Source organism: Mytilus trossulus, chromosome 14, assembly GCF_036588685.1.
Source record: "Mytilus trossulus isolate FHL-02 chromosome 14, PNRI_Mtr1.1.1.hap1, whole genome shotgun sequence".
Taxonomy (NCBI): domain Eukaryota; kingdom Metazoa; phylum Mollusca; class Bivalvia; order Mytilida; family Mytilidae; genus Mytilus; species Mytilus trossulus.
In genome coordinates this window covers 67,185,329-67,199,693 of record NC_086386.1, presented here as the reverse complement: position 1 = coordinate 67,199,693, position 14,365 = coordinate 67,185,329, and the positions used below count along the sequence as shown (strand labels likewise).

General features: G+C 31.4%; 1 protein-coding gene across 11 annotated transcripts in view; it reads left to right on the top strand.

The window, feature by feature from the left end:
- Nucleotides 1–14,365, top strand: part of LOC134695895 (minichromosome maintenance domain-containing protein 2-like) — a 116,205-nt gene that overhangs the window by 58,247 nt on the left and 43,593 nt on the right. For all 11 annotated transcript variants that reach the window (XM_063557370.1, XM_063557373.1, XM_063557376.1 and 8 more), the window contains 4 exons: nt 827–844; nt 2,607–2,673; nt 10,670–10,723; nt 13,326–13,405. In XM_063557370.1, coding sequence (XP_063413440.1) covers nt 827–844; nt 2,607–2,673; nt 10,670–10,723; nt 13,326–13,405 — 219 coding nt within the window. The remainder of the gene's footprint in view (nt 1–826; nt 845–2,606; nt 2,674–10,669; nt 10,724–13,325; nt 13,406–14,365) is intronic.

Here is a 14,365-nt window from a genome sequence, read left to right as displayed (position 1 = left end):
TGAGTTCTCTCTTAAAATAAGTTATAGGATTACCCCATCCATGTACAATGTTCATGTCAATCTGGCAGGTTTCGTCTCACCTTGACCTCATTTTCTCTGTTCATTGCTTACATGTTTAAAAAGTTTGTGTTTTGGTCTGTTTTTTTTAAACTATAAGGAATAGGTAGGTTGTCTATATTTGGTGTATGGGATGATTATTAAGTATTTATGTCTGTCTGGCAGTTATCATTCCACCTTGACCTCATTTCTTGGTTCACTCAATGTTTAATTTTGATAATCAATTTTGTTTCTTAGATGCTTTAAGCAATAAGCCAACTTAATCATCAAAAAGAAATATTTGTTTGTAATTATACCCCACGCAACAAAAATTGCGAAGGGTATAATGTTTTTAACCCGTCTGTCCGTCAGCTCGTCAGTCTGTCAGTCCTGTTTCTTGTTATTCCAACTCCTTTGAAACCATTCAACAGAATTTCATGAAACTTTGAAGATAATAAGGACATACTACATAGATGTGCATATCGACAGGAAATTATGATTCAATTTTTTTTCTAGTAGTTACCCCCCTTTGAACTTTTTTGCTTCAATATATAGCTCTTCAACATTTTGTCATCGCAACTCCTCTGAAACCACACATCAGAATTTTATGAAACTTTGTAGATAATAAGGACTTTCTATGTAGATGTGCATATGGACAGTAAATAATGATTGATTTTTTTTTCTTATACAATTTATTTTTCTTAGTTATTTTATTTCTCCAGTGACAATTAGGGAGTGTGGGTATGTGAGCGCCTTCAATAAGGTTCTTTAAATTTTTTTACTTTTTTAGGCAAACAACATCATGAAGGTAAGTTAATAGATATTAATTGTTTACAAAATGCTATCATAAGAATTTATTTGTGACATATACAGTATTCAAATGGTCAACAAAGGTCATATTTATCATATCTGAATATAGGCTGTACTTTCAAAAAAGGTTATGTAATGAGGTGTATCCATGTGCGTTATTTTATATATTTATAAGTTGGGTGTATGCAAGTTATCAGACATCTGTATTGTCCAAATGCATGAAGAATATTCACATAATTATACAATTGCAAGGTTTTATTGAGACTTGATTTTGTCAACATAAAGACTTTAAAAAAAATATTTTCTGAAATTGCTGAACCCAATTCCCTCCAAACTTTGGGTGGCTGATCCTCATTTTGTATAAAGTTCATAGATATCAGAAGATGACGTATGAGTGCCAAGGAGACAACTCTTCATTTAAGTCACCATTTGTAATAGTAAACCATTATAGGTGACTGGTCAAAGTACATCCTTCAACATAAGAGCACTATAAAGTGTCCAAAAAAGTGTAAAACCATTCAAACAGGAAATGTTTTTTTTCATCCTTCCAATCAACTTACATTGCCACCAATACTTCAAAAAAAGTATATTGGTAATGCTAATAACTTAAATTAACAAGTAAATTGTATCCAAAATTATGAAAAAATGGGGCAGGTAGGAAAACTGTTCTCTTTTAGACTATCTGCATCAAATTTATTTTGGTTTGTATTATAATCTAAGCTATGAGCTTAAAAAATGAAGCATATGTGTTGGTACGTATCACAAATATTTTGAGACTGAGTACTGAGTGAAATGAAAACTTAAACTGTTGAAAATACTTGTGTCAATTACCTTATTTCAATCGTGTATTTGTACCAATGTATGCCACACATTTCTTGACCTCTTCTTATGATTCATTGGTCAATTTTATGTTTTATATTTTATGTTAGGTTTTTGTGTTGACTTGTTTTTGCAATAACTTTCATGAGTGTAAGTGTATGGATCTCTCTGCAATTATACTACAAGGTTCCATAAGCCAAAGGAAAAGCTGGGATTGAGTTTTGAAGTTATTGCTCTAAGAGTGGTTTCACAAAGTAGGGGGGGGAGGGGATTTTTCTCCCAATTTTGTTTAAGGGGTTCAAATTTTGAAAAGTCTCAAGAAGTAATCTTCAATAGTCCATTTGATTCTCTTATTACACACTTTTAAAAAAAAATTACTTCCCTTTGTCAATTTTAGACTGGTTCTATAAAGGACAATATTGGCTTTTGCCATTGCAAAGTATGATGAATTGGCTGTTTAACTTAATTAATTTTTCATGAAAAATAATTTCTGATGTCGTAAGTATTAAGCTAAACAACAAATCAATGTAAATAAAATATTTTAAAACCTTAAAGATTACTCACATTACTCACAGGTAAATTTGCTCTTTCTGCTAGCTCTCCATTGTTAATAAAAATTAATGTCCGTCAGAAGGGAGACAACTAAAAAAAGGTCTCTAATTACAGGGTCAATTATAGGAATTGGCAAATGGACTATTGCACAGTATTGATAAGGTCTTTGACCACATTTATTGTGTGTCAGAAACTTGGGACAAAAGTTTGATCACAATCCAAAGTCAGATAGTATCAAGCTTGAGTATTGTGTCCAAATTTGCCCTACCTTTTCAGGGTTCAACCTCTTTTATTCAAGTTTAGAAATATTTATAAACTTGACAAAAATCTGTGCTTACTCAAGTTACTGTTACATATATACTGTTTCAAGACATTATTCCAACCAACAGGTGACATCTGAGACCATACCTAAGTTTTCAACTGAAATTCCAAAGAACATCACAGATTTATATGAAGGTATTGTAAATATCTTTTAGTAATAAATAATTTGGTCTTCAAATCTAATACAAAAGACATAAATGCATGTACTTTGACTTATTTTTAGACATGAGAGATAATTAATGATTTCCTACTATCTAAATCACTACCAATGAGTGCAACAGGTGAGGCCAAAAGGAATTTTAATTCTATGTAATAATGAACAGTACCTTGTGATGCTAGATTGTGGTACTGTAAACTACGAAATTATTGAGTGCATTTATTTTTGCAACTTTGTCATTTAAGACTAAATTGCAATTTGAATTTTTGCAATATTCAGAAAAATCCTGTTTAATTCACATAAAAAATCAAAAATCAAGTTTAAATTTCTGCTATTGTTAATTACCCTGTTGCATTTTTCGCAATAATAAAAACATTGCAATAATTTCTGAATTTACAGTATTTGAAAGATGTCCGATTTCAGGTTTTGCCACTAGAAGATGAAGAAGAACCACTCTTAAACAGGAACTAGCTGTCAAATTCATGTTCACCCATTTGACTCAAATTCTCATATTAGATGTTTAAGTAAAACATTTATTCAAATTATAAAAAGTCTAAATTAACAATTTGCAGGTAATATGTAGCTTGTCTTGTGTGTAATTTAGTTTAGTCGCCATCTAATTAACTGTCAAAATGACCCTGAAAACAACTTACAGGCACATAACTGATATAAACCTAAACCTAAATATAAATAGATGTATGGACCTCGTGCAAATGCCAAAATGGATTTTTGTCGAGCCTGCAACTTTTGTTGCAGAAAGCTCAACATAGGGATAGTGATCCGGCGGCGGCGGCTACGGCGGCGGCATTAGCTAACTTCTAAAAAGCTTTATATTTTAAAAGGTAGAAGACCTGGATGCTTCATACCCTGAATATAGATGCCTCATGTTACGAACTTTCTGTCAGTCACATGTCCAATGTCCTTGACCTCATTTTCATGGTTCAGTGACCACTTGAAAAAAAGTTCAGATTTTTTGTAATGTTGAATTCTCTCTTATTATAAGTAATAGGATAACTATATTTGGTATTTGCGTACCCTGCAAGGTCCTCATGCCCGTCAGACAGTTTTCACTTGACCTCAACCTCATTTCGCGGATTAGTGAACAAGGTTAAGTTTTGGTGGTGAAGTCCATATCTAAGATACTATAAGCAATGGGGCTAGTATATTTGGTGTATGGAAGGACTGAAAGGTGTAAATGTCCAACTGGCAGGTGTCATCTGACCTTGACCTCATTTTTATGGTTCAGTGGTTATAGTTAAGTTTTTGTGTTTTGGTCTGTTTTTCTCATACTTTATGCAATAGGTCTACTATATTTGTTTGTATAGAATGATTGTAAGGTGTACATGTCTAGCGGGCAGTTGTCATCTAACCTTGACCTCATTTTTATGGTTCAGTGGTCAAAGTTAAGTTTTAGAGTTTTTTTTTTTTTATCTAATACTATATGCCATAGGTCAACTATATTTGGTGTATCGAAATATTTTATGATCCATATGTTAGTCGCACAGGTTTTATTTGACTGTGACCTCATTTTCATGGTTCATTGAACAATGTTGAGTTTTTGTGTTTTGATCTATTTTTCTTAAACTATAAGTAATAGGTCAACTATATTTGTTGTATGGAAGCATTGTTAGCTGAACATGTCTGCCTGGCATGGTTCATCTGACCTTGACCTCATTTTTATTGTGAATTGGTCTTTGTTTATTTATCTTTGTTAATGTTAAGTTTATGTGACAGTTGTAATAAAGCTTTATACTTAGGTCTATCAACATAATATCAATGATTAGTAAAGAAGGTGAGACATTTCAGCGTGTGCACTCTTGGGCCTAAATTAATATATTGTTTGTTTCCCCAATCCCGACCCTGCCAAGCAAGGTGTGGGTAGGTAGGTAGGGAAATAATTTTATTTTTTCCAAAAAGCCTGAGTAGTATCATAGTATCAGACGATGCTGCAAGCCTGAAAATCTGAAATGAATAAAATAATTTTTGACTTAGTTTTGACAATAAAATTTTATGAGTAGCACCGTTTTTGCAGGGTCGGTCTGGATTGGGGAAACAAGCAATATTTTATTTTAGGCCTTGTGATAATTATACCTCAAAATGTTTTTCACCTTGTTTCGCTCGGCGAACATTAATCTTTGCGCCCCCCCAAACCTAAAATCCTGGATCCGCCCCTGTGAGCTACTTGACTTTCATAGCTCATAAGTACTGTACTAAATATTAGTTATGATGTAGTAGTTAAAGATTGTTTGCTTCTCAAAGTGTAAGACGCAATACAGATCATATGATTGCATGATTCAAGTTACCCAAATACAGATTTAATTAAGTCCTGAACATTTCGAGATTGTTTATTTATTTTTTAAAAATACCATTTGTAAACAAATCACCTTACATGTTAAGATCTGACTAAATACCCCTATCCCAGTATATCATAGCTAGTGCCCCTTTAAGCTGTTTAAAGTTGATGGAAGTATTTGTGCAACCAAATATTGCTTTCAGGAAGAAGAACAAAAATTAATTTTACATTATCATCAAATAAACTACTTTGCCTGTACAAAAATAATACATGCAGCATACAGATGAATTGAAGCAAAATACAATAATGTTGACAGTGTTATGCAAAATATTTGTCACAGACAGTTTTTCCTAAAATATATAGCCCATAAGAATAAGTATTTAAAAAAAAGTACTTTCAGAAAGAATCAATGTTATGCTTCTATTATGAAAGTTGTCATTCAAATCCAGGCTATAACCATGTCACTTCACAGTATTTTAACCAAAAAAGCTGTTGCACTGTAAAGAGAGACTTATTATCATTTGTTTATGACAAAAAATACTATTAATCATGTTAATGAAATGTGTAAACTCCTTTTAGCATCCTGTTCTGATTATACATTTCTTCAGTTTCTAATACATTTTTGTATATCTGTTAATGAATTATATTATATTCAAATTTGCCTTTATAAAAAAGTTCTTGTCATAATCTAGTAAACTTCAATCAATCATAGAAAAATCAACAGAAATGAATGTCACTTTTTGTTTCAGTAGTACTATTTGAAAGTGATATGTAAAAAGGACATGTGTCAAATTATTAGAACTTTATACATCATTCAGAAAATACTTTAAAACACATGTGGAAAAAGAATAAAATAAACCTTTCAAGTATTGTTGTTTGAATAACAGGTTCATAATAAGTTATATTATAGGATAATTGTAATGCTAAACTACTTACTGAATGGTATAAAGATTATATCCTAAATCTCAGGTTGCCAATCATATATTTTTAACCATATTTTTCGACAAAAATGTTAGTTATTGATTTGAGGATGTCAGCAGGCGGTTGGTTGGGTGGTCAGACTGGCAGCAGCCAAATATTGGGTGTGCATATACTTCTAACAGTTCAACCAAAGCTTTTTATGCCCCACCAATGATAGTAGAGGGGCATTATGTTTTCTGGTCTGTGCCTTCGTTTGTTTTTCCTTTGTTTCTTTCGTCCGTCTGTCCGTCCATCTGTCTGTCTGTTCGTTAGGTCTGTGCGTCCGTTCGTCCCACTTCAGGTTAAAGTTTTTGATGAAATATAGTACATATGTTCCCCATGATATGATCTTTCTAATTTTAATGCAAAATTTTAATTTTGGCCCCAATTTCATGGTCCACTGAACATAGAAAATGGAAGTGCAAAAGTTCAGGTTGAAATTTTTGGTCAAGGTAGTTTTTGATGAAGTTAATGTCACATCTACTTGAAACTTAGTACACATGTTCCCTATGATATGATTTTTCTAATTTTAATTCCAAATTAAAGTTTTGACCCCAATTTCCTAGTCCACTTAACAAAGAAAATTATAGTGCGAGTGGGGCATCCGTGTTTTATGGACACATTCTTGTTTAACATTCTAATTAGTGTTGTAAACGGTTAACCGTAGGAAGGACCAAATACGCTAACTGGTTAACCGAACCTTTTTTCAATTTTAATAGATATGATATAAATGTGTATTGAAATCATTTAATATTTTTTTTCTATTTCAAAATTATGGTTATGGTTATTAATTTGACAGATCAATTGCCTAGTATATTTATTGCTTTTGTTAATTAAAAAAACATAAAATTAATTAGAACTTAGACAACTTGTCTATAAGCTCTTCGTATTAACACATTTGTAATGCCAATTGGATAATGCCTTTTAGATGTGGATACTTAAAAATTCCAAAGATCTAACTCTCTTTCATCTTGTAATAGTATTAAAACATTTGACTTTTCTACTCTTTACACAAGTATTCCACATTCCAAATTAAAAGACAACTTGAAGGAGTTGGTATTGCTTTGCTTCATAAAAAAGAATGGCCAATGTAGATACAAGTATCTTGTCTTAGGGAGGGATAAATCCTACTTTGTAAAGGATCACTCTTATTGAAACAAAAAATTCTCTTAAACTGATATTATCAAGAAGCTTGATTTCTTGCTTGACAACATATTTGTTATGTTCGGAGGACGTGTTTTTCAACAGACTGTCAGAATTCCAATGGGAACAAATTGTGCTCCTCTTCTTGCTGACTTGTTTCTTTATATTATGAGGCTGACTTCATGCAGGAACTTAGGAAGAAAGATAAGAAGTAAGCATTATCCTTTAACTCTACTATCCGCTATATAGATGATGTTTTTTCACTAAATAATTCAAAATTTGGTGACTATGTTGAACGCATCTATCCCATCAAACTTGAGATGAAGGATACTGTAAATTCAGACATTATTGCTTGCATTTATTATTGCGATTTTGTCATTTTGGACTTAAATGCGAATTTAATTTTTACAATTTTGAGAAAAATCCTGTTTAATTCATATAACATATTTAAAAATGAGAGTTTAAATTATTGCGTTTACAACTCAGTCGCATTTTTCGCAATAATAAAAACCTCGCATTAATTTCTGAATTTACAGTACTACAGATATAGTTAAGTCGGTCTCCTACCTTGACTTACATCTAAAAATTGACAATGAGGGTTGGTTGAAAACAAAACTTTATGACAAAAGATATGATTTCAGCTTTCTAATTGTCAACTTTCCGTTCTAAGTAGCAACAATCCATACCTGCATATGGGATATATATCTCTTAATTGATACGATATCCCCGTGCTTGCATTTCCTATCATAATTTTCTTGATAGAGGGTTTCTGCTAACAAGGAAGCTATTAACCAAGAGTTCCAAACGGTGAAGTTGAAATCATCCCTTCATAAATTTTGAGGACCAAATCACGAGTTGGTTAACCGTTATGGAATAATCCTTTCACAAATGATATCGGATATGTTCCTTACGTTGTAACTTCAATCCCCTTCCCTTTCATGAATAAGACTATTTACCAGATTTGTTATCACATAAGCAAAACAACAGGTGCTACATGTGGAGCAGGATCTGCTTACCCTTCCTGATTACCTGAGATCACCCCTAGTTTTTGGTTGGGTTCGTGTTGTTTATTCTTTAGTTTTCTATGTTGTGTCATGACTCATGTATACCATTAAATGTCTGTTTGTTTTTTTCATTTTTCATCCCAAAATCTGTTAAAAAAATATTTTTCTGTTTATAAAGATACCATAACTATTTCTGGTTTCTGGATTTTTATTTTACTTTTGTAGCTTAGCTTATAGCTGGTTTCTCTTTCAAATGACCTTTGCAAAAGATGTTCCTCCTTGAATATAATGCATTATTAGACAGACATAAATTATTTAATGTGTTACCATATATAGCCATTTATTACCTGGTTAGTTAAAATGAAAGACCATCATATTTTTATACGACCACAAAAAAAATTTGGGATCATATCATGCTGTGATGTTGGTTTCATCCACGTCTGCGTCATCCGAAGACACATTTGGTTTCCGGTCAATTACTTTAGTTAAAGTGAATAGATCTCTATGAAATTAAATAAGATGTTTCAATACCACAAACGGAAGTTTGGGATTGTTTTTAGGAATTAGGGAATTAGAGATTGTACAACAAGGTTCCATACTACAAAGGAAAGGCTGGGATTGAGTGTTGGGGTAATTGCTCAAAGGGGGATACAAAAAGTTTGGGGGTTCCAATTTATTTAATTTTTGAAAAATTTCAAGAATAATCTTTAATTGCACAGTAGATTTGTAAGATCTCGACATTTATTTTGTGGCAGAAACCTAAGCTTTGTCAAAAATTTGATCTCAATCCAAATTCAGACAGTATCAAGCTTAAATATTGAGTCCAAATTTGCCCAAGCTGTTCAGGGTTCAACCTCTGGGGTCGCATCAGGCTGCACTCAACGAAGCAATTTATTATACTTTTTTCTGATATTTATTCTATTGGTTATTATGTTATGTGTTGCTGTATTTTCTTAAAATTGATCTTTGTAGCTATGACTTTGAGGTGTTATATTGACTTGACAATCATCAACATAATCATGTTTCAAGTTTAAGGTGATATATTGTATTGACTTGACAATCATCAACATAATCATGTTTCAAGTTTAAGGTGAGATATTGTATTGACTTGACAATCATTGACTTGACAATCATCAACATAATCATGTTTCAAGTTTAAGGTGAGATATTGTATTGACTTGACAATCATCAACATAATCATGTTTCAAGTTTAAGGTGAGATATTGTATTGACTTGACAATCATTGACTTGACAATCATCAACATAATCATGTTTCAAGTTTAAGGTGAGATATTGTATTGACTTGACAATCATCAACATAATCATGTTTCAAGTTTAAGGTGATATATTGCATTGACTTGACAATCATCAACATAATCATGTTTCAAGTTTAAGGTGATATATTGTATTGACTTGACAATCATCAACATAATCATGCTTCAGGTTTAAGGGGGCTAGCGGGTCTAAATCAATTTTTTTTATTTAATATAAGATATCGCTATATTTTTCTATAAATTAACTTTATCTTATGCCTAATAGAAAAATGAAATAAAAATATAGGGTCACCGTTCATTTACGCTCAAAATGTGTCTTCGAAAGAAGCATACATTTTTGCTAATGTCCTTTTTTTCTGTTGAACTAATAGGAGAAATAGCGGTAATATAGAAATTAAAAAAGAACTAAATTACAGAAATCGCTAAAATTTTACAATTATTTAGTTTATGTACAGCTTATTCGAAAACAACAATAAAAAATATAGGTCACTGATGAGTTAAAAAAGATATTTAAATTTTTATGCCAAAAAATGGCATTTTTGCACCAAAGGGAGATAATTTGGACCTTTTTCAATGATATCTACATTTTAAAAGTCATCTGGGGCCAACAAGTATTGATTTTTTGGAATATTTTTGTACCATATGATAAAGTAACAACTTCTTAATGTAATTAATAAAATTTGTGATGAAAAATAAACGTTTGATTTTTTTCTGAAATTTTTATACCCGCAAGCCTCCTTAAGGTGAGATATTGTATTGACTTGACAATCATCAACATAATCATGTTTCAAGTTTAAGGTGATATATTGTATTGACTTGACAATCATCAACATAATCATGTTTCAAGTTTAAGGTGAGATATTGTATTGACTTGACAATCATCAACATAATCATGTTTCAAGTTTAAGGTGATATATTGTATTGACTTGACAATCATCAACATAATCATGTTTCAAGTTTAAGGTGAGATATTGTAGTGACTTGACAATCATCAACATAATCATGTTTCAAGTTTAAGGAAGGTTTAGACAGGTTACACTGTAGTTTTACTGTCATTTAATTAATCAAAAGTTTAGATGACATTTGTTTTTATAAATAGAAATAAAAAAATCAGTTTTTATATACATTATATATATTTAATAATTGAAAGTCAAATTTAGTAGTAGAATAAAGTGGTTTATATATGTCCAAGAGTGACACAAAAGAAATGAGGATCAAGAGAACTAACTTTGATTTGATTGAATAGTCTGCATATTTATACTTATACTGTGATGAGAAATTTCTATAACTTCTCTTTCAGATTGTAAGTCATCACCATGGAGTTTTGTGTTGAATTTAGCCTACTCTTTTGCTGGTAAGGTTTTATTTTAGATCTATAACTTTTAACAGTTTATATCAAAGACCATTACAATTTTTAAACACAGATTCAAATGAGGGTTTCTAGTCAAAAAATGAATATGAGTAACAGTAGAAATTTGGTATTGGGTTTTAAAGAACCATTTTTTTCATACTTTGGTTGCAGGGCTTCTATAACCATGAACACAGTCATATTTGCCATACAAATACATGTGTGGATATGCTAAAACTGAACTGGACTTTTTTTTTTTATTATTTTAAAAGAGTTAAGACTTGGACAAACTTTTCTATCCTGGTTCTTTTTACGCCCGTTTACGGGACTTATTATGGTATACTGTTGTCTGTCCGTCCTTCGTCAACATGTCAGACATTAACTTAAAAACGCTTTAATCAATTTGCAAGAAACTTTGGTGAATTGTTTATATGTATTGACATGAGCTTTTTAGCTCACCTGGCCCAAAAGGCCAAGTGAGCTTTTCTCATCACTTGGCGTCCGTCTTTCATTGTTGTTAACTTTTACAAAACTCTTCTCCTCTGAAACTACTGGGCCAAATTTAACCAAACTTATTTAAAATCATTATTGGAGTATATAGTTAAAAACTTGTGTCTGGTGACCCGCCCAAACAACCAAGATGGCCGCCATGGCTAAAAATAGAACATAGGGGTAAAATGTATATTTTGGCTCATAACTCTGAAACCAAAGCATTTAGAGCAAATCTGACATGGTGTAAAATTGTTTACTAGGTCAAGATCTATCTGCCCTGAAATTTTCAGATGAATCAGACAATGTGTTGTTGTGTTGCTGCTCCTGAATTGGTCATTTTAAGGAAATTTTGTCCGTTTTCGGTTATTATCTTGAAAATTGTTATAGATAGAGATAAACTGTAAAACAGCAATTATGTTCAGCAAAGTAAGATCTACAAATAAGTCAACATGATGAAAATGGTCATTTGACCCCTTAAGGAGTTATTGCCCTTAATTGTCATTTTTTACCAATTTTTCATAAATTTTTGTAATCTTTTACAAAAATCTTCTCCTGAATATACTGGACCAAATTGAACAAAACTTAGCCAAAATTGTTATTAGGGTATCTAGTTTAAAAATTGTGTGCTGTGACCCGGCCAACCAACCAAGATGGACACCATGGCTAAAAATAGAACATAGGGATAAAATGTAGATTTTGGTTTATTACTCTGAAACCAAAGCATTTAAAGCTAGTCTTACAAAGGGGTTTACTTGTTTATCTTGTAAATATCTATCTGCCCTGAAATTTTTCAGGTGAATTAAACAACTGTTTGTTCGATTGCTGCCCCCCAATTGGTAGTTTTTCCAGAAATTTAGCTGTTTTTGGTTATTATCTTGAATACTATTATAGATAGAGATGAATTATAAACAGCAATAATGTTCAGCAAATTAAAATCTACAAATAAGTCAACATTACCAAAATGGTCAGTTGACCCTTAAAGGTGTAATTGCCCTTTATAGTCATTTTTTTAACAATTTTCATTAATTTGGTAAATTTTGGTAAGTTTTTACAAAGTGTTTTCCTCTGTAACTAAAGGGCCAAATTCATTACAGATAGAGAAAAGTGTAAATAACAAGAATGATCAGTAAAGTACTGTGCATTCATTTATTTTCGTGGGTACCAATTTTCGTGGATTAGGGAAAAATTGCCAATTCGTGGATATCTAATTTCATGGTTTTGCTGAAGTCTGCATACAAGTCAATAGACAAATTGTTATTCGTTGAACCTTTAATTTCGTTGTTCACCAGTACCAACGAAAACCACTAAAATTGGTATCCAATGAATAATAATGAATCCACAGTATGATCTACAAACACATCACCATCACCAAAACACAATTTTGTCATGAATCCATCTGTGTCCTTTGTTTAATATGCACATAGACCAAGGTGAGCGACACATGCAGGCTCTTAAGAGCCTCTAGTTTTAAATTTTTATAATATAAGATTTTATGTTTCCGAGTCATGGGGTTTATTAAAAAAAGAGGATTTTCCAGTTTTCAGACAATAACACAAAAATGCTTTTAGCAGTCTTCTTGAAACTTTAATAAATTGTTTGTTTATTTTCGTGTTTAGCTAAGGGCTGATTTCGGCCTCAAATTTTAGGTTTATCTGATGAAAGATTTTGAACACTTTTGTCTACTTCTGTCGATTCAATAATTTAATATGAAAGATTTCAACTGATTTTGACATTTAACAGCTCAAATTCAATCTCAAATATGACAAATCTATCAAATATGCCATAATATGTCACTTTTCAGAAGGGGCCTTATTAGACCTACTCCTTTAGATTTTACATTTCCAAATTATTGGATATTATTCATAAATAGGGGGAATTTTCCAGTTTTCAGACAATATCCTTAAGTGCTTTGAGCAGTTTCATTAAACTTTGGTGACTGATTTATATCTATTAAGATAATGTCTAGATTTTTTTTTAAATTCCTGATATGACAGAGAAGTTATTGGACTGTATTCCTTGAAAACACACAAGGTAACAGATGTCTCAAAGCTCATGGCACAGCTGTTTGTTCTTTCTTTAATTAACCTTAATTAACTGCTTTGCTTTGTTATTACAGATCAGATTTGCCCACCTGGGACGTACATCAGATTGAAGATGTGTATATTGTTGAGCTTAGTAACACTATTAGATAAGCAGGTAGAATACTACATTTATCATTAAGGACAATGAAATAGAAGAATTGATTAACTGATTAAAAACTACAAAAGTGCAATTAATAAATGAATTTAGAATCTTAAAATATAGGCTTTTTATAATGCCATGTGAAAGACCATTAACAATCTGTTAAAAATACATGTCTCCAAGCTTTGAATACAAGGATAACAAAACACTCCATTGTATTTTCTGTTTTAAAAAAGGGTGGTTATCAAGGTTGCTATGTGATTGAAGGTATTATGAGTTCATTTATAGTTCTTGTTTAGAAACTGGAATGAAATAATTGAATATCTTGAACATTGGACTGAATTTATTTTAAGAATTGAATGCATCTTTTTGCAACTTTATTGGGGTGTAAAAACGTTGACCAAAGTACATTTTGTGTGAATTGTGGAAGCGCTGCATTCTAAAAATGTGCACAGTCAACACTTTTACAACTCTATGAAGTTACAAAAAGAAGCATTCAATACTTATAATTACACTTTTTTTAGATAGGATCATGAAACATTTTTATCAAGTTTTTATTTAATTTACCTGTGCACTTTATTGTTGGACCTCGTGTCATCATCAATGATAAATTGTATTGTGTAATAAAGTTGATTAAGGAACACCAGGAGATTCCAGTGTAGCCAATCAGAATAACTTATTTGATGAAACATTAATCTAATATATGAAAAATCTTTTAAATGTGCCATTATATGTCACTTTTCAGATGGTTTTTGTCAAAAATGAAAGTGGCTGCATCTATGTTCACTCTCAATCATGAAATTAAACTTACACTTAATTATAAGTTAATATTTAGACTGAACACAAATGTGGCCACTTCAAATGCTATAATTGTGAAGATTTCAGTAATTTTGCATACATGTAGTACCCAATGTATGTAGATTGTATTGTCAAAAACAGGCCATATTAATGTAGCAGAAGTATTCTACTTTACAA